The sequence below is a fragment of the Dipodomys merriami genome, unplaced genomic scaffold (genome assembly GCF_024711535.1).
Source record: "Dipodomys merriami isolate MVZ:Mamm:240054 unplaced genomic scaffold, mDipMer1.0.p SCAF_13, whole genome shotgun sequence".
Lineage (NCBI taxonomy): Eukaryota > Metazoa > Chordata > Mammalia > Rodentia > Heteromyidae > Dipodomys > Dipodomys merriami.
In genome coordinates, this window is record NW_027202604.1 from 21838855 (window position 1) to 21866068 (window position 27214).

A 27214-nucleotide genomic window follows, 5' to 3' on the forward strand; every position below is an offset into this window, starting at 1 on the left:
ATTTTTAGATGTACCCATTTCCTGGTACTTATTTTGGTACTTATTGGGCTTTGACTTAGTCTTTCTAGAGAATTATATATTATTTGAACTCTCCATAGAATCTGTAATACTTCAGTCAATTCATTTGTAATTGCTTGCGTATTCCCCAGTGTGTTTACTTATAGATTTATAGGCTCCTTCTAGCTACCTGTGTTTCTCTGGGTCTGGCTTACTTCATTTAATACAAATGTTAAACCTCTCTATCATACTGATTAAAGTTGTTTAAAAATCACTGTAGTGTACAAGGTGCTGGTGTCTCATGCCTTTAATCCTAGCTACTGAGGAGGTTGAGGTCTAAGGATTGAGGTTCAAAGCCGGCTTCGGCAGGAAGGTCTGTGAGACTCTCATCTCCAGTTAGCCACCCCCAAAAAGCTGGAAGTAGAGCTGTGGCACAAGTGGTAGAGTGCTAGTCTTGAGTGGAAAAAGCTTGGGGATAGCACCCAGGCTCTGAGTTCAAGACCTGGAACTCTGCTCACCTCCTCCCCACTGCCCTGTGAAAAAAATAATGTAGTAGGTTAAGTGGTGACTTTGGAAAAGATATGCCCTAATTTCCAAATTTCCAAAATCTCTGAACATGATCTCAGTTGTTGTTTTTTAAGAGCCTTTACCAACTGACTAATTAATGACCTTGAAGAGATTAGCCTGATAATTTATGTAGACCCTAAATCCAAAGAGCAATATCTTTATAAGAGCAAAGGAAAACAGATCAAATAGAAGTTAAATGAACTCCATAAACAAAAGGCCTTAGGTTGAGGAAATGTGACAGACTCGTGAGGGAGAAAGTACTATGCAGGTGGAAAGAGAGATTAGCAGGACTTGGCCACAAACCCAGAACTGCTGTGGCCAGCAGAAGCTGGAAGAGGAGGCAGCAACACAGCCTTCCTTTAGCCTCTAGAGGGTGTGCAGCCTACTAACATATGATCTCAGCTTTCTAGATTGCCAAGGAGCCAGACAATACACTTCTGTTGTTTGAGCACGCACTTAATTTGTAGTAACTTGTCATGGCAGCCTCAGGAAACTAATGCAATCATTATTGTTCAATTGGAGCATTTCAATACAGTAGAATACAGCTGCTAGGGATTAGAAGCCAACTAATGGTGCTAGCAACCCAGGTTCCATCCCAGCGCCCTCTCCCGGGGGCCAAGCTCTTCACTTCCCTCCCAAACACTCTCCCTCAGTTGTCTTCAAGCCAGAAGTTCTTTCTTGGCATGTTTGAATCTGAAATCCCAAATAACCAAACACGTTGAAACAGACATGTCTGTGTTGAAAGCAAACACCAGCATACCCACATTTCAGTTTTGGCACAGGCAAATCCAATACAAACTGGTCCAATTTTGACTTTGCAAAGAAAGTTTGTAAGTGCTGTTGCTTTTTCCCTACCCCCACCCTCCACCAAAAAAGAAAAAGCCCAGGTAGTAGCAGATGGAGACTTACTCACACACCTATATCCATCAAATCATAATTGATCCGGAGAGAGTCTTACTAGAAAGAGGAGAGCACTTTCCTGGTAGAAATTTATCTTGCCATCTGGAAAAAGGCAATATGCACCTTCATAGACATTGGGAATCTAATTGCCAGCCAATTTCGATTTAGATTAGCCTAGAACCATGGATTCTCTGTACTGCTGCATCACAACCCACAATTCTCTTAGCCACCAATTTTAACCTGATAAAAACAAATCCTAGTTTACCCTGCAGATTACAAAGAACTACCAAATATAGATTTTCAATTGTTTTATGTTGTTTTTCACCCGCAAAACCAAGACAGAACTATGACTGTATACATTTGCTAGAAAAAGAAACAAACACAAATTCAGTGAGAATGCATGACTTGTCCAAAGCCAAGCCAAGCCCACTTGTTAATGGCTCTAAACACCCACTCATTACAGGCAGAGGTAAATACAAAATGAGCCCATTTATCTTAAGTGCTTTTTCTTCTTGGGAGGTCAGGTGTCCTCAGGATACAAAGGAATTGTGTGTGTGAACCAGTGCAAAGGGGTATAAAGATCAAACATTTCCAGTATGGTCTGGTTGAACTTCTGATTGCCTTTGGTATATTTTACTTTGGACAAGATTTATTAAAAATAAAAGTCATCCTGAACTAACTACTACTACTGGTAGTACATGTCTCTTCTTATCTCAAGGAGGAAAATCATCAGGGAATCCATATGCATCCTAAGGCTTGTCTAAGGGCCTACATCTCCAACGACTTGATTCCTTGATAAGTTACTAAGAATTAAAGATTTCAGATGTCCATCTTTCCTGGATTTATTGGAAAAGAAAATGAAAAGCAAGATCATTTGTGCTTCTGAAAAATTCTGGAAAATTCTGCATTTTTATGACTACCAGAAATAAAATACCCTTTTCTAAAAGTAATTCCCAGGGGCTGGGAAGGTGGCTCAGTGGTAGAGCGCTTGCCTTGCATGCATGAGGCCCTGGGTTCAATTCCTCAGCACCACATAAGCAAAAAGAAAAAAGCTGGAAGTGGTGCTGTGGCTCAAGTGGTAGAGCGCTAGCCTTGAGCTGAAGAGCTGAGGGACATTGCCCAGGCCCAGAGTTCAGGCCCCATGACTGGACCCAAAAAAAAAAAAATAAAAAATAAAGTAATTCCCATTGGAAAAGATGGAGGAGAATGATCAAAGAGGTGACATGAAGATGCATTGTGCCCATAATCTGACTTGTTGATTTGAAACCCCTTTGTACACCTACTTAAAAAATTTGAAGTACCTAAAATAATTCCCATTTTTGTTTTGTGGTTTGTAATAGAATAAACAATCTAAATCACAGTCAAGAGATGTAAATTCCTATGTTTAAATTTGTTTATTCACCAAAGAGATATGAAGTCCCCACTCTGTGTCAAACATGTTTTGGGCCTACAGCAGTGAGCAAACACAAAGTTTCTGACTTCTAGAAGTATACATTGAAGTGAGCAAAGGAAGACAAAGAAGGAAAGAATTAGTCTTCAGTGTTCAGCAACATATATCAGAGATTCAAAGTTGACAATTCTTGCTGCACTCTTTCAGACATCTTGAGCCAGAAGATTGCCGAAAGCTATCAGCACAGACAAAGCAGCTGACCTTAGGTCTCCAATTTAATTTCAGATAGCCAAGCAAAAACTACCTACGACAGTCATACATACAAAAATGCTATCATTTAAAGACACTGGAAAATGCTATGCTTGTGTAGGAATTTTCAAGGATGCTGACTCCTCAAAAGGATAGGTTCTTTGGAGGGAATAGATGCTTGACTCCTTGTACCTGGGGGCTTTCTTCCATTTTCTAGCCCCAGTTCGGCTGTTGTATTCATACACATTCCCAGAGACTATGAAAAAAAAACACAAGATATGGAGAAATTGAATTACAATGAATTTGGGAAGTGTTTATTCATCTCACAGTGTTTAGTATTTATTCCATAGCCTGCCCAGTGACAAGACCAGCATCTCAAAACTTGTTCTAGAGAAGCACTAGAAGTAAAAAGAAGCAGTATATGATTTTATGAGAATTAAATAATACCTTCTGGCGAATTATCTTGAAAAGAATAATACTAGATTTTGACTATCAAAGTGATTAGAATTATGTAACAGGAATTATAGAACTAGATACAGTAGCATTTTTAAAATATATTCAAAAATTGGTTAAAAAAAATCTGAGTAAAACTTATAGTCTGGTCCCATTGTATTACTCCAATATCATTTTCCTGGTTTGGGCAATTTGTGATAGGAAAGATGTTACCTTTAGGAAAAGCTTGGAGATAGGTACAGAGACTCTGTGCTATTCTTTTTTTTTTTAGTTTTTGGAAGTCTGTAGTTATTTTGAAAGTTCTTTTTTTAAAATAAAATTCATACTATCTCCCTCTCCCTCAAGAAAACTGCCCCAGAAATAACCATAGAAATAATAAACTAAGAGTAATATCCTAGGAAGATAGGGCCTGATATAGTAGGAAGTTAACCAATTGTTTAAGTAACAAGTATGTAATTAGCAAATAAAAGGAACAGTTGTGATCATAGTACTTACTATATGCCAGTTCCACTTAACATGGCTGAGGAGTGTTTACATAGTATTACCTACAGTATAGAAAGGAGTGTTCTGAGGCACCTCCAATGCCACATCATCTGTAAGTAGTCAATCCAGAGAGCAATCTCCAGAGCCCTTAAATACCAATAAACTAAAGTAAGAGGCTATGTCCTATGTCATATAGGGCAAAATACTGCCCTATAAATTACATTGCAAGCTCTGCAGAATTTTTAATACAGGATGTTATGCCCCAGCATATATCATGAAACTTTTTATCTTCAATTTGGAATGTGTGTTCTTAGCTGAGTGCTGTGGTGACTCAAAACTGTAATTCTAGATTTTCAGGAGAGTGAGATCTGAGGATCGAGGATCTGGATAGGAAAGTCCATTGTGAGACTCTTATCTCCATTTAATCAACAGAAAGCCAGAAGTAGAGCTGTGGTAGAGTAAGCAAAGCAACAGCACCAGACCCTGAGTTTAAGTCCGGGTACAGTGTACGTGAGCATGTGTGTGTGTGTGCATGCACACACACACACACACACACACACACACACACACACACATACACACAAATCATTCCTTAAGTATCATGTGAAACCTTATTGAGTTGAACTAACTTCCCCAAATCCATTAATTGAAAGATACTTCTTTTCTACAGCATGGGGCTAGGGTGAACAACATACTACACTGAAAACCCTCTACTCTGCCAATATACTATGCCATCATTCAATGGTTTATTTTGGGCCTTGAGAACAAATCACTGACTCATACATCAAATACCCACATTCAAAATAAGCACTCAGTAGTAGCTGTGCCCCTGAATTGAGAATATTAAAAGTGATGTTTAGGTCAAACATTAAATCAGCAGAAAGTGGCAGTAATAACAATTCATGGTCTCTCTTGAATATGTGTGCCATTTTTTACTAGAAAATTCTAAAGCCCAGTCTTTGGTGAAATACTACTTTTTAGTAGGCATTGGTTGGCAAGGAAAGTCATGAGTAGTGTTAAGAATGGAAGAGTTCCTTTGTCAGAGAGCCTGGATCCTAATCGTGACTTTTCACTCTTATTGCACTGTGATTCTGGGAAAATTACTTGTCTCTCAGGTTTTTCCATGTATAAAAGGAGAGTAATAATAGTGTCTGCTTCATAAATAACTCTGAGGGACAATCATGTGAAATCATTTTAACAATCCTAAGAATTCAATAAATGTTTGCTGTAATTTAATACCCTTAAAATATCTTGTAATAAGCTTGTAGTTGTGTATTTTATATGGAGAGAGAGAGAATTTTGTGTGCAAAGAATAATAATGTTAAAATTAAATCAGGCATGTAGTGTATTATTCATAACGACCAAAAGGTGAAGTGACTTTGGTCCCAGTAATGGATGACCCATTAAACAAAATGTGATTATACATATGATGGAATATTATTCAGTGTTAAAATTAGAAAGCAATCTGACACTTGGCTGCAACATGAGTGAACTTGATGACATTATACCAAATGGAATGAGCCAGTCACAAAAGAGCAAATATTGTATGATTCTATTTATAGGAAATATCTAGTTCAGTCAAATTCATAGAGAGAGAGTAGAAAGGTGGGTGCCAGAGGCTGAACTGGAATGGGTATTATTGTTCAATAGTAATCGAATTTCAGGAAGATGATCAGATCAAAAGGTTCTGGAGATGGTGGCAAGACTAGAGAAAGATACTAAATGCCATAGAAATATAGATTTTAAAATGGTTGATGGAAAAAGTGTACTTTTCTATTATGTATTTAATATACTAAAAAAATAAATATGCTAATAACTATTAAGTGCTGACAACAAGCCTGGCACATGGTCAGTACTAAATATTTATTTATTAAATACATACCCTTTTCTAATTTTAGAGGGAGGCCTGCTATATAAAACACCTAATTATTCCTATAAAGAAACTACACAAAGAGGCCAAGAGATTACATCAGAGGAAAAGAAGCCTAGCTGAGTCCAGCCTACAAGCCTGTCCCCTTCAAGAAAGCAGTCTTCTGAGGTAAGCACTTTGAACCCACCAGATTAGACCAGCTGCCAGATGAATGCCACTGAAGGAACTCTACTGATAGCACATGAAGCAAAACAATTGTCCAGGTGACACCTGTTCACCATCTTGACACACGAAAGTATAAGCTATGATAAGATGGTTATCAGTCTAAACTAGTTAAGTCTTAGGGTAGTTTGGTGCACACCAGATATAAATCAGGGGTGACAATGTGTGTGTGTGTGTGTGTGTGTGTATGCAAAACCCAGGCAAATTGAACTGCATTTAAAAGTGGGCAGATTTTTCTTTTGTAGGATGTGAACATCCAGCTTCTTTTGAAGCTGCAGAATTTCAGCAACTTGGGGACTTAGTGATGGTGACATTCCCCAAGGATTAGTGGCTCTTTATCCTGCCTAGCCCTGAAATGGTTTCTTTTAGGGAAAGTATCATGAGTAAGTAATTTGTTTAGTTTGGTATGCAAGCACCATACCTGGATCAATGGCTTCTCCATCAAACACAGTCTCATACACAATGGTTTCCTTTGAAAGAACACACAGCATTAGCAATAAAGTCAGCTATAAAATGGGTTTTGACGTGTGTTGAATACTTAAACACACAAGATGACTTCTTATAAGTTCCTGTATGTTTCTGATATGTAGAGGGCTTGCAGCCTAGAACCAAATACGGCTATTTTTTTCCCCAGGACTGAGGACTGAACCCAGGGCTTTGCGCGCGCCGGGTGGGTGCCCTTCTGCTGGGCTAAACCCCCAGCCCCACTGCCTGCTATTTTTATCACCTCTCAATCCCATTTCCCCACCTCTATCTGCCTGCTATAACCTCTGATAATTCAGGTCCTTTTTTACTGATGTGGTCTATTGTCTTGCATAAGAGACATATAGGTTGAAATGCACCCTTTCCTCCAAAATCATCAGTTGAAATTGTAACCCCACATAACCTTAGAATGTCACTATATTTGAAGAGACCTTGAAAGAAATAAGGAAGAGTGGCTTAGGTGGTATAGTATCAGCTTGTGAGCAAGCATCATCAGACCTTGAGCTGAAGTCTTGATCCCCTTCCCCCAAAAGATAAAAGGATTAAGGAAGATCAAATGAGGTCACGTGGATGGGCTTTGGTCCCACATGACTAATGAATGTGACATTAGGACACTAGGTACAGACTCCCCTCACAGACACTGTGAAGACACAACAAGAAGGAAGTTATCTGAAAGCCAACACCTGTTTATAAGTTGATCTTGGACACCCAGCATCCAGAACTATGAGGAATAAATCTCTGTTGTTTAAAACACCCCATCTCTAGTATTTTGCTATAATGGCACTATAAAGTTAATACAGATTATGTGGGAATCAGCTTCTTAACGGGAGAAACAGGGAAAAGAAGCATAGGAAAAAAAATAAAACATCTAGGGCTGGGAAGGTGGCTCAGTGGTAGAGCGCTTGCCTTGCACGCATGAGGCCCTGGGTTCAATTCCTCAGCACCACATAAACAAAAAGAAAAAAGCCGAAAGTGGCGCTGTGGCTCAAGTGGTAGAGCTCTAGCCTTGAGCTGAAGAGCTGAGGGACATCTAATCATCACAGTTAATCAGGATTCAGGTAGTGATATCTTGGTATTTGGAACATAAGTAGAGAGAAAAAAGAAAGGAAAAAAAAAGGAGAGATGAAGTCAAAATAATGTCCTTTCTTTTGGATGCTAATAAATCATACATTATTTGTCCCCAATTCAGCCTTATTCTGTACCCTTATTTATGGGAATTACTCAGGACTAAGCCCCCTCCAGTTTGAAGAGGGTTTGCATACTCTAGTGTATAGATTTATCACCTGCTTTTAAAAAAATCTAAGTAATCATGTCTATCACATGTATAATTTATTCCCAAATACAGTTTTTTTTATTTTTAAATAGTGGAGAATAATGCCAGATTTCTGTTTGTCTAGAGGGTTTTTTTTGCTTATATGCATTTATTTTGAGAAAAAAATTTGATTAGCCAAATTCAAAGGTTGAGTTGGAAATCCCAGCTTTGCAACACACATGCGTTCAGTAGAAATGATGCATTGCAATTATGTAATTTCCTTTCCGTTGGGCACATTTACCATATGCTTCTATGGAAGATGTTTTTATTGTGCAGCACATACAGGGGACATGTTGTCTTTTCTTTCACTGTAGATGGTTCACAGAAATCTACTTACTGTTAATACTTCTAGCTTTTTACTTTTGTTTCCTGTAACAGCCTTTTCCTGTTGAGTTCTATCTCCTGTTCAAAATAAATTTTAAAAGGCAGGTGTCTGGTGAGCAGTATTTTCTAAATTCCACAATTCAAGCATAATCATGTGATAAGCAACAATCTGTATCTTACCTGCAATATACTTGATTCCTCTGCACAGAAAGAAAAATTTATAATAATCAGTTTCATTATGTTAACACATGGCTAAAATATTACTACTACTACTAATAATAATAATTTCAGCCAATAGTTCATGACTAATATCACATCTACCTTACCACAGGAAAGAAGAAATGCAGTATAGGAATACTAAAATAGCCTTTATCAACCATCATCCTGCCCATCTTACTGCACCAGAAATGAACTCTACTTAGTTAATGGAAATACAATTTCAGCTTTACTTTTGAAGCCATAATATTCTGTGCCCTGAAGAACATTTTGGGGTAATAATAAAAGCAGCCATATTTTCCCTCCATTTCTTTGTCCTCTCTCTCCAACTTTGGAGAGATTTAAGACAGGTCACCATTGTGGAGAGAATGCCTGTATTCATTACCAGTCTATATTTTTTACTGTTGCCTTGCTCTCCACACTGATCTGTGAAACTGCTTGCCTGTATTCATTACCAGTCTATATTTTTTACTGTTGCCTTGCTCTCCAACACTGATCTGTGAAACTGCTTGCCTCACAAATTTGTCTAAAATATCTTCTCATAGAAAATCTGTTACAAGCTTACAGCAGAAAGCACTAATACTAACTAGTTATACTAATACTAACACAAGCACTAATACTAACACTAACACAAGCTTACTGCAGTAAGTACTGTACTGTATTAGTATTTTTCAAAGAAAGATCCCCAAGTATTTCTGGATAAAGTAGATTTGAGAGTCATTAGTATAAACAAAAATGCCATTGAGTTTTGTACTGTAAATACTTTGTTCATCTAAATCAAACTAATGCAAAAGCCATCAGGGTAAGATTGATAAACATCCATCAATCCAATCTCTTTATCAAGGTTAGGAGAATCTGATGGCACATGCTTGTGATCCTAGCACTCAGGGGGCTGAGCTAAGGTTCAGCTCAGGTTCAGTTAAGCTGATGCCAGTTTGGGCTACATAATGAGTCCCTGGAATAAAAAAAAAGGAGGAAAGGAAGGAGGAGGGTGAGGGAAAAAGAGGAAAGAAGGGAAAAAAGAGGGAGGAAAGCAGGGAGGATAGATAGATGGCAGGAGGGAGAAAAGGAGGAGGAAAGAAGGAAGGAAAGGAAGAGGGAAGGTGGAAGAAGGGGATGGAGGAGTAGGGGAGAGAGGGCGAGAGGGAGAGAAAGAGGAAGGGACGGAGGAAGGAAAGAAGGAAGGAAAGAAAAAAGGAGAAGAAAAAAGATAAAAAGAAAAAAGTTTGAAGAGGTGACACAGATCAGGATGCATCATATTCATAAACTGCTTTATAAAATGGCAAAAACTTAATACATATCCTACAAAATTAAGAAAAGTGAGGGAAGGGGTGCAGTGGGACAGATGGACGAGAAGGTCAAAAGGGTTAATATTAATCAAGATGCACTGTAGTCACAAACTGCTTTGTTGAATGGCAACTCCCTTGTCCAGCTACTTAAAGGTAATAAAAATATTTTTCAAAAAGAAAAAGGAGAAAAAAATGTCATACCTGGGTTTGGAAACTTGCTTAGCCATTTTCTGACAACAAACTGTAATGTTTCCGTATCTCCAAAGCAGGAAACATACCCAAGAAACAAATCCAACAAAGAAAATCACCATGAGAGTGAAGATGAAAGGAATGTACCAGTCGCTGGCCTTGTACGTATTGATAGCTGTGTACACAATGGTCAGACCTTTCTTTTGCTGGGAAAATGATTTCAAGCAAACAAAGCATTAGTCCATGTGTTCAGAGAGCATCTGTTTGCCCACAGTAGCATCGGCACAGAGTCATGGTCCTAATACAGACCAGGGTCTTGACTCAGATATGCATGGTTTTATAAACACCCATTCAGAATTAAGAATGTAGCACATGAGTTGTGCGCAATGACTTCTCTGTGATTCTAAACCATTTTTTTCACCTTTGACCTCAGGTTTTTTTCATCTATAAACTCCAGAGGTTGAGCTAAGTGGCATCTGAAGCCCTTTGAAGCTTCGGTGTCCTTATTTCCTGTTCTACACACAATAAACCTCTCTGTGCAGCTTCCAAAAAGTTTGTTCCTGAGAATTAAGTATTATAAGGAAATATTTACCACCATTTTTGCTGCTGGTGATCGTGGTAGAACTGACGTTTGTACTAAGGGTCTCCTATTTGGTAAATAGGCCTCTACTACTTCAGCCACACACCCACCAGTGTTGGGGTTTCTTTGGGAGATTTTTTGGTTTTGTTTCTGCTTTAGTTATCCTTTTGGAGAGGATCTTGTGCTTTTTTCCAGGGCTGACCTTAGACTGTGATCCTCCTACCTCTGGCCTTCTACATGACTGAGATGATAGGTATGAACCATAACACACACTCAGCTTGTTTTGGGGTTTTGTTTTTGTTTCTGTTGGTCATGGGGCTCGAACTCAGGGCCTGGCCACTGTCCCTGAGCTTTTTTGCTGAAGGCTAATACTCTACCACTTTGAGCCACAACACCACTTCTGGTTTTCTGGTGGTTAATTGGAATTAAGGGTCTCACAGACTTTCCTGTCTGGGCTGGCTATGAACCACATTCCTCAGATCTCAGCCTGCTGAGTAGCTAGTATTACAGGTGTGAGTCACTGGCACCCAGCTACATCTTGGGTTTTGAGGTGGGGGCTCAGTAACTTTTTGTCTAGACTAATATCAAACTGCAGTCCCCACCTAAAAAAAAAGCTCAATCTCTATCTCAAAGGTGCTGGGATTATAGATATGAGCCATTATGTCCAGCTTCTACTCATGTTTTTATTAATGCTGCTATTTCAAAGGAAAGAATACAATAAAATAGACCATGAAGTCTACTGGACAGATTTCATCCTTGGGAAATTCAAGGAGCCATTCTGGAATTCTGCAGAGGCTTTCCATGTCTTTTCTCGATGATAAAATTATTGTGTCTGCTAATCTTCATAGGATTGGGTTGAAAATTCAATGAAATATAAATATAAATATAAAACACATCGTATAGGGCATGGCACAGGTACCCACTACTAATTTTAGCATGGCCACTACAGAATACTCTTATTGGTGGTAGTCGTGGTGGTACCAGGGTTTGAGCTCATTGCCTCACCCCTGCTAGGCAAGTGCTCTACTATTTAGCCACATCCTCAGCCCTTCTAAGTTTTACTTTGTTTTCAGACAGGATCTTTGTATGTTGCCTAGGTTATTAGACCTTGATCTTCCTACTTCTTTACAAGTAGCTAGGATTAGATACATGTGCCACCACATCTCATAAGACGTTTTTAATCAATAGAATTCAAGTAGAGAGCCCTTTCAGTGGGCAGTACTTTAAGATCATCCAGATGATCATCATCTGATCAAAGATCATAATCATCATCGTCATCATCATCATCATCGTCATCATCATCATCATCTCTATCTTTCTCTCTCTCTCTCTCTGTCACTCACATACACACACACACACACACACACACACACACACACACACACACACACACACACACACACACATCTGTACAATGTGGACCAGTAGCTACTAGCTTAGTGCCTAAGCAGAAATACACATCAGTAAAAGTCACTGCTCTAATGAGTATTTTGGCCTTTCTGGATGAAACTTGAATTTATAGAATATTTCCCACTCAGAGAAGCAAATTAAACTCTATAACTCTTCCATTTTTTAATACTATAACTCTTTACTTCAGCATTGGTTGGAGGAGGTGGTGTGCTGGCTCTTATCACATGAATATCAATAATAGCAGTGCCTGTCCTGGGCTTGGTGGCTTTGCCATATTTCAGATTGTCATCGATAATATGCACCACAAGATGGTACTGCCGTCGCACATCAGCTCCAGATTCAAAGTTAAAAGGATTCTTCACAATTAGTTTGGGAGTATTTGAACCTCGACTGGGGTCAAATCCGAAATGATGGTTCTCATTTCCTTTAAAAAGGCATAATTAAAAAGTTATCACTATTTCATAAGCTTGGAAGGGTTGCTCAAGCTCCCTTAAATTGCTATTAAAACATAGTAGATGTAATTAAATTTTGTTGTACTCTGAGTTTCTATATGTACACGTGATTTATAATAATAACATTGAGTTTAAATAAGCAATAAATGCAGTTGGTTAGAAAAAGCTTTAAGCTAGAGTCATGAGTCTCATCTTCATGTATGGCCAGCAAACTTCACACTATTTTACAATTATTCTGCCTAATTGCTTCCTCTTCTTACTCAGAGCAATTTGGTTCCCATGTTCAATTTAGTCTAGATCAGTAGCAAATGAGCTAGTCAGACTACAAGTATCTATTGAGCCTTTACACAGCTTAAGTCTTCCTCATGGCTCGAGAGACATTGTTATACATATGATATGTGCAGCTCCTTTCTTTGTGGAGCTTGTTATCTAGCAAAGGGGAAAAAATATCAGCCTCCTCTTAAAAATGAATTATCAGTGTGTGCCTAACTACTCTCCACACCGTTATTCTTTCTGACAAATGACAACAGAGCACTTAAATAAGTCTTTAAATAATTTACATAAGATTTTAAGTCTCTGACAAGAAATGTACTTCTTCCCTTACTTATGTAACAGTAACCTCTCGGTACATCACTTTGACAATAAAAATTTTTTTAAAGACTTTAAGTCTAATTTTTATGCCACCTCATGATCCTTGGTAGCTTTTCTTTATAGAACTTACCACAGTTTATCATTTATAATTTGGGTACTCTTAGTTTAGTGAACAAAAAATGTCATGAATACAATTGTTTTTCTTGGCTACTTTTATGTACCGGTTTCTTAGCAAAGTGACCATCTTGTCCCTAATAACTGTCCTCCAGGAAAGACAAGATGGTGACTAAAGCTAGTAAGGGCCTGTGTAAATCCAACAATAATAAGATTGGTTCTCGTTAACTTGTATTAATATCATCAGATGGAACAGTGGCCACAATCTTCATCTAGCACCATGGACAGTGGACTTAACCTTGTAATTTGTAGTATTTCCCGTGCTGATCCAAAGTTTCTCTTTGCCCAAAAAGTATCTGTGAAGTTTACTGATTTTTTAATTGCAGGAGACAAAAGAGCTCATTGGATAGGTAGGAGACAAAAGAGTGTCTTGAGGAAACTTAATGCTGCAGCTATAAAATAGTCCAACCTTTTTAAACACCGTCACCTATAGGGTTGTATATTACATCTAACATGGTACAGCTCACATCAATTTGACACATGCTCTGATTAAGAGAAATAATTAAATTACCCACCAGTAGCCATCTCAAAACGCATTTCGAAATCTTGTGAATCTCTGTCGTGACAGCTTAGTCTGAAGCCATTGACGTTTGTCCCCACAACAACACTGTCAAAAATGACTGCCTTATATAGATGTGGCGTGCAGACAGGCGCTTCATCATTCTCATCTTCAATGTCAATGGTGACCTGTCAGCCAAGCAGTGAGAAGAAACATCACATCCACACCATGTGACCGTGTATATGCAAAATCAGAAATAAGCATCTGGGTAGAGGCATATCTTTTGGAAATATTAAATTAAAAGCCTAGAATTTCCCATTTGCAGAAATACTCCTACAGATTTGGATTCTGGCTGTCAATCAACTAGCCCTAGCTTATTATTCCTGGGTCAACTGTGACAGGCAGGGTAGCCATTAGGGAGAGCTTTAGGCTCATTAGTTGGGTCTCTGTGAAGTCCACCAATTATGCACAGAATAATAAGAGGACAGATGAAGAATAATGACCCTGAAAACTGTGGTCCCTGCATACTTTAAATGTCTTGCTAACTGGAAAGCATATTCTGAGTGTGTTTCTTCTACATTAGTTAAGGGACTCTTTTGTTCTATGACTCTCTCAAGCATAATATTTACTTTTGGTAACAATATGATTGTTCCAATCTATTGCTCTGACCTTAATTGTGGGATGCTATCAAGATTTTCTTAATTAACATACTATAAACTGGGAAAGTGTGATTTACATGGTTAAAAAAATCAAAATATCAAGGACTTTAAAATGTCAATGATTGAATACCAGTCAGACTAGAAAGGTTACCTTCTCATTTCTCTGATGACTAATAACTTTCTCCGCAACATGCTCAGAAGAATCCCCAGAGTCCCTACATTTGCAAGTATTATCTGTTTAAATGTTTTCTGTAATGTTTTAACCACCCAGCTAAATTCTTGGAGAGTTGTTTTTTTTCTTTAAGGTTACTTCTATAGATTGGTATCCAAACAGTGATTATAGCCTCTATATCAATTTAATATTTGATAATGTGGGATAACTGATAGGGTAAGTAAATGGACTTTAAATAGATTTCTGTGATAGAATACAAAAGGCTAGACTATGATGTGGACTAGAAATATTCATTAAAATCCTGGGCTTGCCACTTTGGGACTCTATTTGGATACAAGCAACTTAATCTTGTTTTGCTCCACTATAAAAAGGAATCTTAATCTCTTCTCTCTTATGACTGTTGGGAGGATACATTCATCCATTCAATGAATATTAATTGAACACTTACTTCATGCATGCACTGGCCTAAACACAAAAGCCACAGTGTCAAAACAAAGTCCTTGAGCTGCAACAATTAACATTCAACTTAGATGAGGCAAAGCAACCAACATGTTGACAAGCAAATACAGTAAGCATTGTCTTAAAGTAATTGGTGCCATGTAATTAAGGAGATAGAAAATAGCTAAGGGAAACCATCTTAGGAGAAGGCCATTTTTTTCTCTGACCCACTCTTCCTGTCTTTAAATCATCTTTAAGTAGTTGTACATAGAGTTGCCACTCAACAAAGCAGTTTATGAATACAGTGCACTTTCAGCAAAGTCACCCCTTCCACCCACTCTTGCTTTGGCTTCCTGACTCCTCTATGTTTGATACACATCCTTGTAAGTTTCTGTGTTCTCACTGAAGATGCAGAGCTTGATAGTATCATTTTGATTTGCATAAACAATGTTGTGCAGTGATCTTTCTTCCTTCCTCCTTTTCTCACACAATACTCCATATGCTCCTTCTATGTTGCTCTTCACAGAACTAGTTTGCTATTTCCTCTTGAGGCTTGTTATTCCCCAGTAGACACTGGTCATATTTCACTTACTCATTCCTTTCAGGATGAACACACAGATTGATTCAAATTTGCACTGTTGCCCGCCATGTCCCAAGAAGCACACACCCTTGTTAAAGATTTCATTTGGGCAGAGATAGGATGAAAGTGATGCAAGCCATATAGGATGAAAAGTTCAATCCTAGTGTGTTTTGTGGCTGGATTGGAGAATATAAGAAAAAGAGAGCTAGGTAGGAGCCGAGGACGAAAAGGTAGCCAGGATAGCCAGATTTAAATCTAAGGTTCTGTGGATTTTGGAAATTGTATTGGAACCTAACTAACCTCACTAAGTGTGATGGAAGACAATGTTTCCAAGGGAGAAATCCAAACATCTTCAGAAGGTACCACTGTACTTACTGTGTAAAGAACAGTGTGCAAAGTATACGAGAGGAGACAGGAACTCTACACAAAAGGATTTCAGTCTAGATTGAGTAAGGGAGATGGTGGCAGAGCCAGGGTTATTGTAGAGATGGGTGAGAAGTGAAAAGGATTCAGGCTGTGTTTTGAAAGTAGACCCAGGAATAGTGGTGTATACCTAAAATCCCTGCTACTGGGATCATGAATTTGGGGCCACCCCAGACAAAGTTGTCAACGAGACTCTAACTCAAATTCAAACTTTAAAAAATAAAACAGTGCTGGAGGCTTAGGTGGTGTGGTAGAGCATTTACTTGCCTAGGAAGGCTCTGGGCACAATCTGTGGTACCCCTCTTCACATAAAGTCAGTGGAGATGAGAAAATCCACTACAGAATTAGAGAGAGAATGTAAAGTACATGACAATGATTAAGTGCCAAACTAATCTGACCTCTTTGTGCCAAGAACCTTGGGTAGGTTACTTAACTTCCAACCTTGGAATAAAATTCTTCCCCAGGAGCTGGGTATTGGTAGCTCACACTTGTAGTCTTAGCTGCTGAGGAGGCTGAGGTCTGAGCATCACTGCTTGAAGCTAGTGCCAGCTCAGGCAGGAAAGTCCTTGGGACTCTTATCTCCATTAACCACCAAAAAAAATCCAGAAGTGGAGTTGTGGTGCAAGTGGTAGAGCACCAGCCTTGAACAAGAAAGCCAAGAGACAGTGCCCAGGCCCTGAGGTCAAGCCCCAGTACCTGCATACACACACACACACACACACACACACACACACACACACACACACACACACATCCAAAAGTACCCCATAGAAAGAAGTTAAGGGACTAAAATCTAATTAAGAGATTATTATACTCTTCATTAAGTAATGATAATGGCAATTGCTGATGGATTCCTAAATTTTAGAAATAAAAGACCTGTATCTTCCTTTTCTAAATTTGAAAGATAAATTCATCTGTATCATCAATTTGCTTCTTGCTATACACTTTCTAACTTCTTATGTGCCCCATTTGTATTTCTGAAGACATATATGGTGTCTTATACTTGATTGTAATGTTCTACACCCAGAAAATGCCAAATAAATATTATTAAAAGGAAGAAAGAATACACCAATTCTTGTTTTGCCTTTAGGCAAAACATAAATTGCTTTTATAAAGGACAGAGTCACTTGAAGTTTAGTGCTTTTTATTCAATCTACTTTCCCTTTTCTTTTGTAATAATAGAATGATAAATGCAAGTCGTGTCATCTTATGCTACTGTGAAATTCATAAGCGTCAAGAGGAAAAACTGCCTGGGCACCTCAGTATAGAGATCATTCTCATGGGTATCATTCCAGTGCAACTTCATCACTACAACTCAGTCTCTGTGAAAGTCATTCTAAGTGTTGATGTGAATGAGTCTGATGGTTCCCTCACAGGGACACACACAGAAAACCTAATAACTGCACAAGCAAGAAACCAGGAGCTCTGTTTGGTAAGGGTAAATAAACTGTGAGTATCAGGCCAGATGGAGACTTCAGAATTCTTCACTTCTACTTCTGTTCTTTTCTGCAATAACAAAACTTTCTAGTCAGTACTGACACTCACCACCTAATAAATGCAACAGCGTTCTCTCTTGATGTCTTCCAACAGTCCTTTGACATACTAAAATATTTTAAAGGCCCACATTTCCATGCCAAAAAATTCACCTTGACTATTTTTATTGTAAACATCATCTCTCAATGGGGTGCAGCCGAGATTTAAGAGTAGATCTATAAAACTTAGGAGTAGCTTCTAGTACATGTCTTAAAACCTGCCATACTGCCTGCCTGAATATTTCAGTGAGAATCAACTAAATCTATGCTGTTGTTTAATCTTAATAAGTGTTCCTTTCCAAATAGTTTTATAGGTTCTCAAAAAGATCACCTGAGGGGCTGGGAAGGTGGCTCAGTGGTAGAGCGCTTGCCTTGCATGCCTGAGGCCCTGGGTTCAATTCCTCAGCACCACATAAGTAAAAAGAAAAAAGCCAGAAGTGACGCTGTGGCTCAAGAGGTAGAGCGCTAGCCTTGAGCTGAAGAGCTGAGGGACAGCGCCCAGGCCCAGAGTTCAGGCCCCACGACGGCAACCCTCCCCCCCAAAAAAAGATCACCTGAATCCTTTTGGAGAATTAAATTTATTTGATATGTATGAAGAATCATAAATGTATCATACTATAAGTTTATCTTGTATATTTTTACTATAGAATGTTTAGTATACACAACACATATGTACACATACACATAAAGGAACTGACAAATGGTACTCCTTGCTACTGTTTCTAATGTATTTATAAGATACCATGTGATTTTTTTTTGTTGCTTTGTATGTCCCTCCCCCACAGTATAACCCCTGTTTTCACTGTATTTGATGCTGGTATCATTTGGGGAGGGGAAGGGATAAAACAAATTGTTTAAATAGGGATACAGGTAGACCCAGTGCAACAATGAGATGTACAAGATGCTGTATCAAAAACGAACTTTACAATTTAGGCAGGGAAGGAGGAGGGGGGAGGGGGAGTGTTGAGGGGGTGGAGCTGAAGAGGTGAGAGGGAAGGGATGGTAGGGGGAAAACAAAGGAGGAGGCAACAATGCTGGATGAGAAATGTACTCATTGCCTTGCTCATGTAACTGTAACCCCTCTATACAGTATTTTCACAGTAAAAAACTTAATTAAAAAAAAAGAAATTCTAAATTTATCCCATAAGAATGAGAAGAGGTGGTGAGGCTTTTATTTTCAACCATGCCTCAAACTCCCAAAGTTGAAGATCCAGATGTGACAAAATCCTGAGAAGTAGGAGAAAGTTCTAAACTTGGTCATCTATTGTTATAGTTCAACCACTCCCACTACAGCCAATGAAAATGTAATATATCAGCTCTGTAGGATCAACATCTGGGTCTCTCCACTTACTGTGGTCACGGCTGTGCGAGGTTGGAGCCTGTCACAGTCCACAGCTTCTACGGTGAGGTTATATTGCTTCACAGACTCATAGTCTGGCTGTGTGGTCAGTTCAATCATTCCAGAGAGAGGGTGAATCCAGAACCTTTGTACTACCTGGGTGTCTCCATGGGTTATCTTGTAGGTCACACAGTTTCGAGGATAGTCCTCATCGATGGCAGTCACTCGTCCAACTTTGTGGAAAGCTACGAATAACATTTTACAAGGTTCACTCTTCTCATGCAGATATGGTACTGTAGAAAGCCTCACATGCCTTTGCTTTCCAAATAGTACCATAGTTTATCAAAGGGGTAACCCAAATCCTTTTGGACAATGACATGTTTAAAAACTCAAATTCTCCATGATGGAAGACAGATTTAGAAAGAGTCCATGGCTATCTTAAACCACTTGGCATGAATCAAATGAATTAAGTTTACAATCATGCCCTAATAATTGTGATTAGATTAATCTTAAGATTAGCATAAGATAATGGTTCACAACATAGACTGGAACTAGAATACATGGGTGCAAATTTCACCCATTACTTACTAGTATAGCACTGGATAATGTTATCATCTCTATGGATTTCAGATTGTTTCTTCAACAGCAAACTAGGAACAAAATTCATCTGCAACCCGTATCTACCACATAGAGTTGTAAGGAATGAATGAATGAGTTAAACTATACAAAACACTTACTTAGGGCAGCACCTGGTATACAGAAAATGCTAAGTAAGAATTGACCCTATCTATACACATTCTTTCATGAATTATCCCAGCATCCTAACCACATAGGAACTATGACTGTCTTCACTTAAACATAAGGAAACAAAGCCAGGTGATGCTAAGTAACCTGGTCCAAATCATGGAGCTTGTAATGGAGTAGGTAGAGCTTGTAACAGTAAGAGTCAAATCCATGTCTGCTTATTCTTCAATATAGCATTTTTTAAATCTGGTCTATAGCAACCCCAAATATTCTTTTAGAAGAAGGATGTGGTATACAGGTGCCAACACTCTTTACCATTCCTTTGCCTATACTGTTTCTCATGTGACTGATCCGTGCCAGTTAGGGCTGTAGCATATGATGTGTTTCAGCCAATGGAATGTTTGCAAACCTGATGGAAGCCAAGGCCTAAGAGGTCCTTGATTAGGTATGCTGCACTCTGGCCATAAAGTCCTATCTCCATGACCTTAATTCAGTCCCCATTTAACAGCCCTTCTATTGTTGATTGTACCTCTCCTTCACTTGTGAACAGCTGAAGCTAGAGTGTTGGAGGATGCAGAGAAGCCATGTTACCCAAATCAATCTACCCAGACAAAGTCCAGACAGACTCGTTGATAAACAGCCAGTTTTCACAATGTTGAGCAAGCTCAACCAAAATCAGAATAGCATCCTGGCTTATTCTTAGACTGACTAAAAATGCCATTGTTGTGCTACTCTGATGTTTTTAGGGATTAATTATATGCATACTTATAGCAATAGTTCACAAATATGACAGGTTTATCCTCCAGTTACATTCTACTTTAATTATAAACTCTGGGGCAGGCCCTTTAGCTCCTCTGTGCAGTGGAATCCCATCATACAATGGTAGCAATGGTAACTAGCTCACCAACATTTTCTTTAGGATATTTTGGCTCCGAATTATCAGGAATAAAGAATTAAAATTAAAGAAAACAATGCATATGCTATCCCCAGTACCTCCAACCTCACAGACTTCTTATTCTGTTGGCATTCTTCTTTTACTAAGATTCACCAGCTTCCAATAAGGTGTTATAAATTAGGCAATCAACACAACTCATGATACCAAGAACAAAGGTAAGGCATTCATGAAGGCATGCTTTATTATGGTAACTTCAAAATAAGGCGTCCAAACTATTTGCTCAAGTGAAAGCATACTTATTAAGAAGAAGGTACCATAACATATGCAGACAGTATAAGGCAACAATGGAGTTATTTTCATATTTAACACCTGGCTAAGTACAATAAGGAGCTTATTCCTCAGTAGGTATAAAATTAACCTCTCAATGCAAACTAAAAGCTATTTTGAGCAATTTTAGTTGAGTTTTAAAATAGGGTAATTATGAAACTCTGAAATCCTGCCAAAATTCCTCATAAAATCTATTGGAAACATGGTAGGTTTTCCCTTGTGACTTGCAACCCAGTGTGATTTAAATGCTATGTTTCTTGGAAATCATTAAGGAATTTTTTTTTCTTTGCCTATGCTTGCCCACCCCCAGAATTCTTTTATCTGATTCATCATATACCACCAAAAAAATTATTTTAAATAGTATAGATTTGCATAATGCTGTCACCGGAAGAGATTCATGGAATTCTCAAGACATATTCATGTCCTCTGTGCTAGTCAACCTGGCATGAAAAGAGACTTCTATATTAATGGGCCTAAAGCTAAAATGTTTGATATTCAGAAGGCAGTTTGTGTTCAGAAGAGCTTTAAATTTCCAATTTCCTAGTTAGATAAAATTTTACTTTGTCATGAAGATTTTGTCTCCTTGATAAACATTTTGTCAAAAAAGAAAAGTCCCTCCAACTTCATTTAGTTTATAAACTCTGGAGTATTAGATCAATGAATATTGTTTTGTTTTGAAGTGAAGAAAAAGGGCAGAAGGGAAAGTGATAAAAAAGGGGTGAGACCCAACAACAAATCCTCAAAGAAACAACTGCCCAATAAGTAAGTGGGCGAAAGACTTAAAGAGAAGCTTCTCTGAAGAAGAAAGAAGGATGGCCATTAGACACATGAAGAAATGTTCAACATCCCTAGCCATAAAAGAAATGCAAATCAAAACAACATTGAGATATCACCTCACTCCAGTTAGAACAGCAAAAATCAAGAACTCTAACAAACAACAGATGCTGGAGGGGATGTGGACAGAAAGGAACCTTACTTCATTGTTGGTGGGAATGTAAACTTGTTCAACCACTTTGGAAAGCAGTATGGAGGTTCCTCAAAAGACTTCACATAGATCTCCCCTATGATCCAGCAATCACACTTTTGGGCATTTACCCAAATGTATACAAACAAGACCACACTAAAGCTACCAGCACAACTATGTTTATTGCAGCATTATTTACCATAGCTAAGATATGGAACCAACCCAGAAGCCCCTCAGTAGATGAATGGATCAAGAAAATGTGGTATATATACACAATGGAATTCTATGCCTCCATCAGAAAGAATGACATCTCCCCATTTGTTAGGAAATGGAAAGGCTTGGAAAAAATTATATTAAGTGAAGTAAGCCAGGCCCAAAGAAACATAGGTCCCATGGTTTCCCTTATTTGCAATATCTAGTATAGGTATGAGTCAAGCGGAAAAGATCAGATAATGTGATGTTAGGAAAACGAACCCTTAAATATGTATTTTAATGTTTTCGTTTCTTTCATGCATGTGTTTCTAACGCATTTATAAGATTATTTCTTTGTTGCTTTGTATGTCCCTCCCCCACAGTGTAACCCCCGCTTTCACTTTATTTGATGTCAGTATAACATGTGGAGGAGAGGGGGACAAACAAGTCGTTTAAGGATTCAGGTGGACCTGTTGTAACAAGGAGATTTACAAAATGTCATGTCAAAGCAAGCTTTACAATGTCGGAGTGGGGGGGGAGGGGGGTATGATTGGGTGGGGGGGAGGGGGGAGGCTGGGAAGGGAGGTGAAGGGTAAACAAAGGAGGAGGCTGCAATGCTTGGTAAGAAATGTATGCATTATCCTGCCAATGTAATTGTAACCCCTCCGTACAGTATGTTCTCAAATAAAATAAAATTAAAAAAAAAAGGGGGTGAGATTGGGATAAATTATAAACGTGTGTGGAAATATAACAATGAATTCCTTCCCTATATAACAACTACAAGCTAATAATAAAAATAAAGCCAGGAGAAAAGTTAGACCACATTGTTATGGCACATTGTAGATACTCAATAAACTTTAGTGATGATGATGGTGGTGGTGGTGGTGGTGGTGGTAGTGGTGGTGGTGGTGGTGGTGGTGGTGGTGGTGGTGGTGGTCAGGGGCATCATGGTAATTTTCACATCATGTAGTTTACATGCATACAATTACCAATTAATCCTGAGCTCATCCCCATGAGAGAGTTATAGTCATCTTCATTTTATAAATGAGAAATCAAAGGTACAAAGCAATGGCATGACCTGTATAAAATCACTGAACTAGTTCCAGCAGAGACAAATTTTAATCTAGTTCTATTTGACTCCACCACTCACGATCATTTTGCTACATCACAGTGCTCTTCAAAGTCAGAATGATCCAACTGCTGCACACAACCAGTTTTATCCCTTGAAGTAGTCAAGGCAAGCCTGGAGGACTCATCAACCAGAGATGCTGAGAAAGAGATACCTTCTTCTCTTGGATGACAGAAGCACAAATATTGCCTCTGCTGTCCTTTTCACATCAAGTATTCCCTGGTATACTAGCAAACTCATCCTAATTTACATAGAATTTATGACTGAAATAGAGTCATGACATGATCTTGATTTTGAACCTAAAATCTGGACCCCAGTTATTTAAATTCACTAATAACCACATTACCTCTACTTTTTTTTAACACTTAGACCTAGTTTGATAGAAAAGAGAAAGAGCAATCAAAATTAAGTCAATGTATATTTGTTTATTAGATCTGGCCTCAAATTTCAAGGGAACCTTCAGGAAAACCTTCAGGATGACACTCTGGGGATAATGCCAGTGAAAGTTAACTTCTCTGAGGTTGGGAGCCCTACAATGATTGCCTGGCATGCTTGCATTTTGTAAATTTCCACACTCCCTTTCTACCAGGCATACATTAGAGATCTGGTAGATATTCCCTTGTGGAGGAATTAACATGATGGATGGGAAAAGCACTCTTACCTCCTGATGTTTCTGGAACCAGAAATGAATAGTGTGATTCTGTAAAGACAGGACTGAAATCGTTGTCTGGAGTAATCTCCACAATGATGGTCACAGTCACTTTAAAATTGAGCAGAGAACAAATGTGTGGTGGTTATTATGTTCAACAGACAAGCTACATATACAGAGGATTGTGAAGTGATACTAAGATTTTCACTTTTCCCCATAGGATCCTTGCACCCACATACAAGGTGATTTAGTTAAAAAAAAACATACAAAGTATCACATTTCATATTTTATTTTATATAAGGACAGCTGTGCATCAATGTATTTAATATATAAATGTGTAGTTAGATGCCTTATATAACAGAATTTTTGTACATTGATGGATATAATTTCCTCCCTTAGATTTTATATAACAGAATTTTTATATATATTTATGGATATAATTTCCTCCATTATAGTTTATATAACAGAATTTTTGTACATTTATGGATATAATTTCCTCCATTAGAGTGTGCTGGGTGATCACTGATAACCTGCATGATATTTTGTTTCTTTTCTTTTTTGTTTTGTTTTGTCTGAGACCAGGACTCAAACATGGAGCCATGCCCCCGGCCCTCTGCATTACATTCTATATTCTGCCTCTCATAACTCAGAACACCCATACTCAGTGCTTGGCTTTACAAATTCTCTCTGAGGCACAGTTTCCTCATCAAAGATCAGTTTCCATCTCCTTCATCACAGTGAAGATGGGAGGTCAAAGAAAGAGTCACAAGAAAAACTTTTAGTCTATAAAATGTTAAAGTGTTTCATTTTGTTCAATTCCACCAATTCTTCTTTTATACATTTTGTATTGTGAAAATACTGTACAGAGAGGTCACTTCCACCAATTCTTGTGTACTATATGTGGTAGAAAATGAAATCTAAATATCAAGCCAACAATCTAAACTAGCATATTAGAGAGTAGTCAGAAAGAAGGAATTTAATATTCAAACATAAAATCCAGTAACTTGCAAATGGACAAATTTTGAGTAAAAGTAAAATAATTAACATTTGCTAGTCAAGGCACTGACATGATCTTGGACTTCTCTCAAGACAAACAGGTTGACAGAATTAAGTTTAAAACAACACTAGAGGGGTGGGGATGTGGCTTAGTAGTACAGTATTTGCCTAGCATGCATGAAACCCTGGGTTTATTTCCTTAGTACCACATAAACAGAAAAAGCCAGAAGTGGCACTGTGGTTCATGTGGTAGAGTGCTAGCTTTGAGCAAAAAAGAAGCTCAGGAACAGTACCCAAGCCCTGAGTTCAAGCCTCAGGACTGACAAAAACAAACAAAAAACACTAAAAAGTCACTGAGAGTCTATCGGACAAAGTTGTATTTGCTAATGTATCCAAAAATATCTTCTCTAAGATGCAAGTATGTCAAGTACAAAATATCAAGCTAAATAAAGGGAAAAATGACTCTTTGCCATATAAATGGCAAGACTTTGAATTTTTAGTATTCCATTATATACTTCTGAATCTCCAGGTAGGGATTGCTCCCTACATTTTTTTAATCAAGAATTCTATTGACATGTTACTTTGTAGAATTCATTTTCTGAAGAATGTTGTATATAACTGCTCTAAAAATTTACTGAACACAAGTCAAATAATAAAATTTTATCTGGTATCCATAGTGTTTCTACTTCAGGGAACTGGACATTCTTCATATTTTATTTGATATTTATTATTATTATTATTACTATTATTATTATATGGCATCTAGAGCTTTTATCAGAAGCTCTAATGTGTCCAGGACCCCCCATAAAAGCTTAAAGAGTGCTATTCCTTGAAGACATGTGATTAATGTCAAAGCTTATATACTTCCATCAATAAATCCATTTATATGTTGCAAGAGTAGGTGACATTTACAGCTCTGCCATACCATGGTTTTTATTGCATCCATAAAAACTCAAAATTGTGCTAATTAGCTGGCCCATAAAAATAGACTGAACCACATGTGTACTATTCCAAGCACCTGAGCAGCTGTCATACATATGCTGGAATGTGAGAACCAGGAAAGACATGGAGTTATCACTGGGAGAGATTACTTTCCCCTTTCCTACTGAACAAAGGCTCAAATCTGGTAAGAGAGATATATTTTTGGATAGGTTAGTCCAACAGGATGAGTAGCTGCAAGAAAAAGCATCCATCCTAAAGGCAGCTGGGCTGGGTAATAGACTTTTGCATGAAACTCCACTCAGAAAAGACAATAAGCCTATTTCCCAGAGTGCTGGTTTGACTGAGCCCCTGTCTCTATATATCATTTTTCCATGTAGTTGAATCATTGAAGACTACAAACCACCTTGTTAAACTTAACCTATCAGTTAACGCAGAAGGATTTAAAGAGTCCCAGGTGTGTTGATTAGAGTTCAGCAATCAAGTTCCCTTTGATTGCCAACATATACATGTCTGCCATAATTCTATCTTTCTACATCAATGAAAAACAGAGCTCTTGCTCATTACTCCCACACGCAACCTCAAAATCCTTCTCAACTCAATAATCGAGCAAAAATCCAGTGTTCTCACAAGAGAATAAATGCCAATATCACCCCCTTCTTGGCTTTCCATTACCAGACATCGACCTATAAACCTGTGTTTACTACTCAAATCCCCATGCCTTGAATATCTTTGTTTATTTTGTTGTTGTTGTTGTTGTTGGTGGTGGTGGTGGTGGTGGTGGTGGTGGTGGTGGTGGTGGTGTGTGTGTGTGTGTGTGTGTGTGTGTATTGGGGCTTGAACTCAAGAGTTTTTTGGGGTTTTTTTGTTTTTCTTTTTTTTACTCAAGACTGGTGCTCTTATGGAACCAACCCAGATGCCCCTCAGTAGTTGAATGGATCAAGAAAATGTGGTCTATATACACAATGGAATTCTATGCCTCCATCAGAAAGAATGGCATTGCCCCATTTGTTAGGAAATGGAAAGGCTTGGAAAAAATTATATTAAGTGAAGTAAGCCAGACCCAAAGAAACATACGTCCCATGGTTTCCCTTATTTGCAATATCTAGTATATGTCTGAGTCAATCAGAAAAGGTCAGATAAGGTGATGTTAGGGAAATGAACCCTAAGATACGTATTCAAATGGTTTTTTTTTCTTTCATGCGATTGTTTCTAACACATTTATAAGATTATTTCTTTGTTGCTTTGTATGTCCCTCCCTCACGGTGTAACCCCTGCTTTCACTGTATTTGATGTCGGTATAATTTGTGCAGGGGAAGGGGAAAAACAAATCATTTAAATTGCAACAATGAGATGTACAAGTCGTTATATCAAAAACGAAATTTACAACTTTGGTGTGGGGGTGCGGGGGTGTCCGGGGAGGATTGGGTGGGGAGGGTGGGGGGGGAGGATGGGAAGGGATGGGAAGGGGAAACAAAGGAGGATGCTACAATGCTTGATAAGAAATGTACTCATTATCTTGCCCATGTAATTGTAACCCCTCTGTACAGTATTTTCACAATAAAAAAAAGTTTCAAGAAAAAAAG

General features: G+C 38.2%; 1 protein-coding gene across 3 annotated transcripts in view; it reads right to left on the minus strand.

Annotated features, from left to right (window-relative positions):
* Positions 1–2846: 2846 nt before the first annotated feature.
* Positions 2847–27214, minus strand: part of LOC138824540 (cadherin-related family member 3-like) — a 59198-nt gene continuing 34830 nt past the window's right edge. For 2 of the 3 annotated variants that reach the window (XM_070018401.1, XM_070018400.1), the window contains exons 11-19: positions 23706–23804; positions 18806–19038; positions 13667–13838; positions 12117–12358; positions 9957–10150; positions 8431–8450; positions 8264–8328; positions 6553–6601; positions 2847–3359 (exon numbers count right to left, since the gene is read on the minus strand). In XM_070018401.1, the coding sequence (XP_069874502.1) occupies positions 3211–3359; positions 6553–6601; positions 8264–8328; positions 8431–8450; positions 9957–10150; positions 12117–12358; positions 13667–13838; positions 18806–19038; positions 23706–23804 (1223 nt within the window). In that variant the 3' untranslated portion in view covers positions 2847–3210. The remainder of the gene's footprint in view (positions 3360–6552; positions 6602–8263; positions 8329–8430; positions 8451–9956; positions 10151–12116; positions 12359–13666; positions 13839–18805; positions 19039–23705; positions 23805–27214) is intronic. The other variant, XM_070018402.1, reaches the window with a different exon arrangement.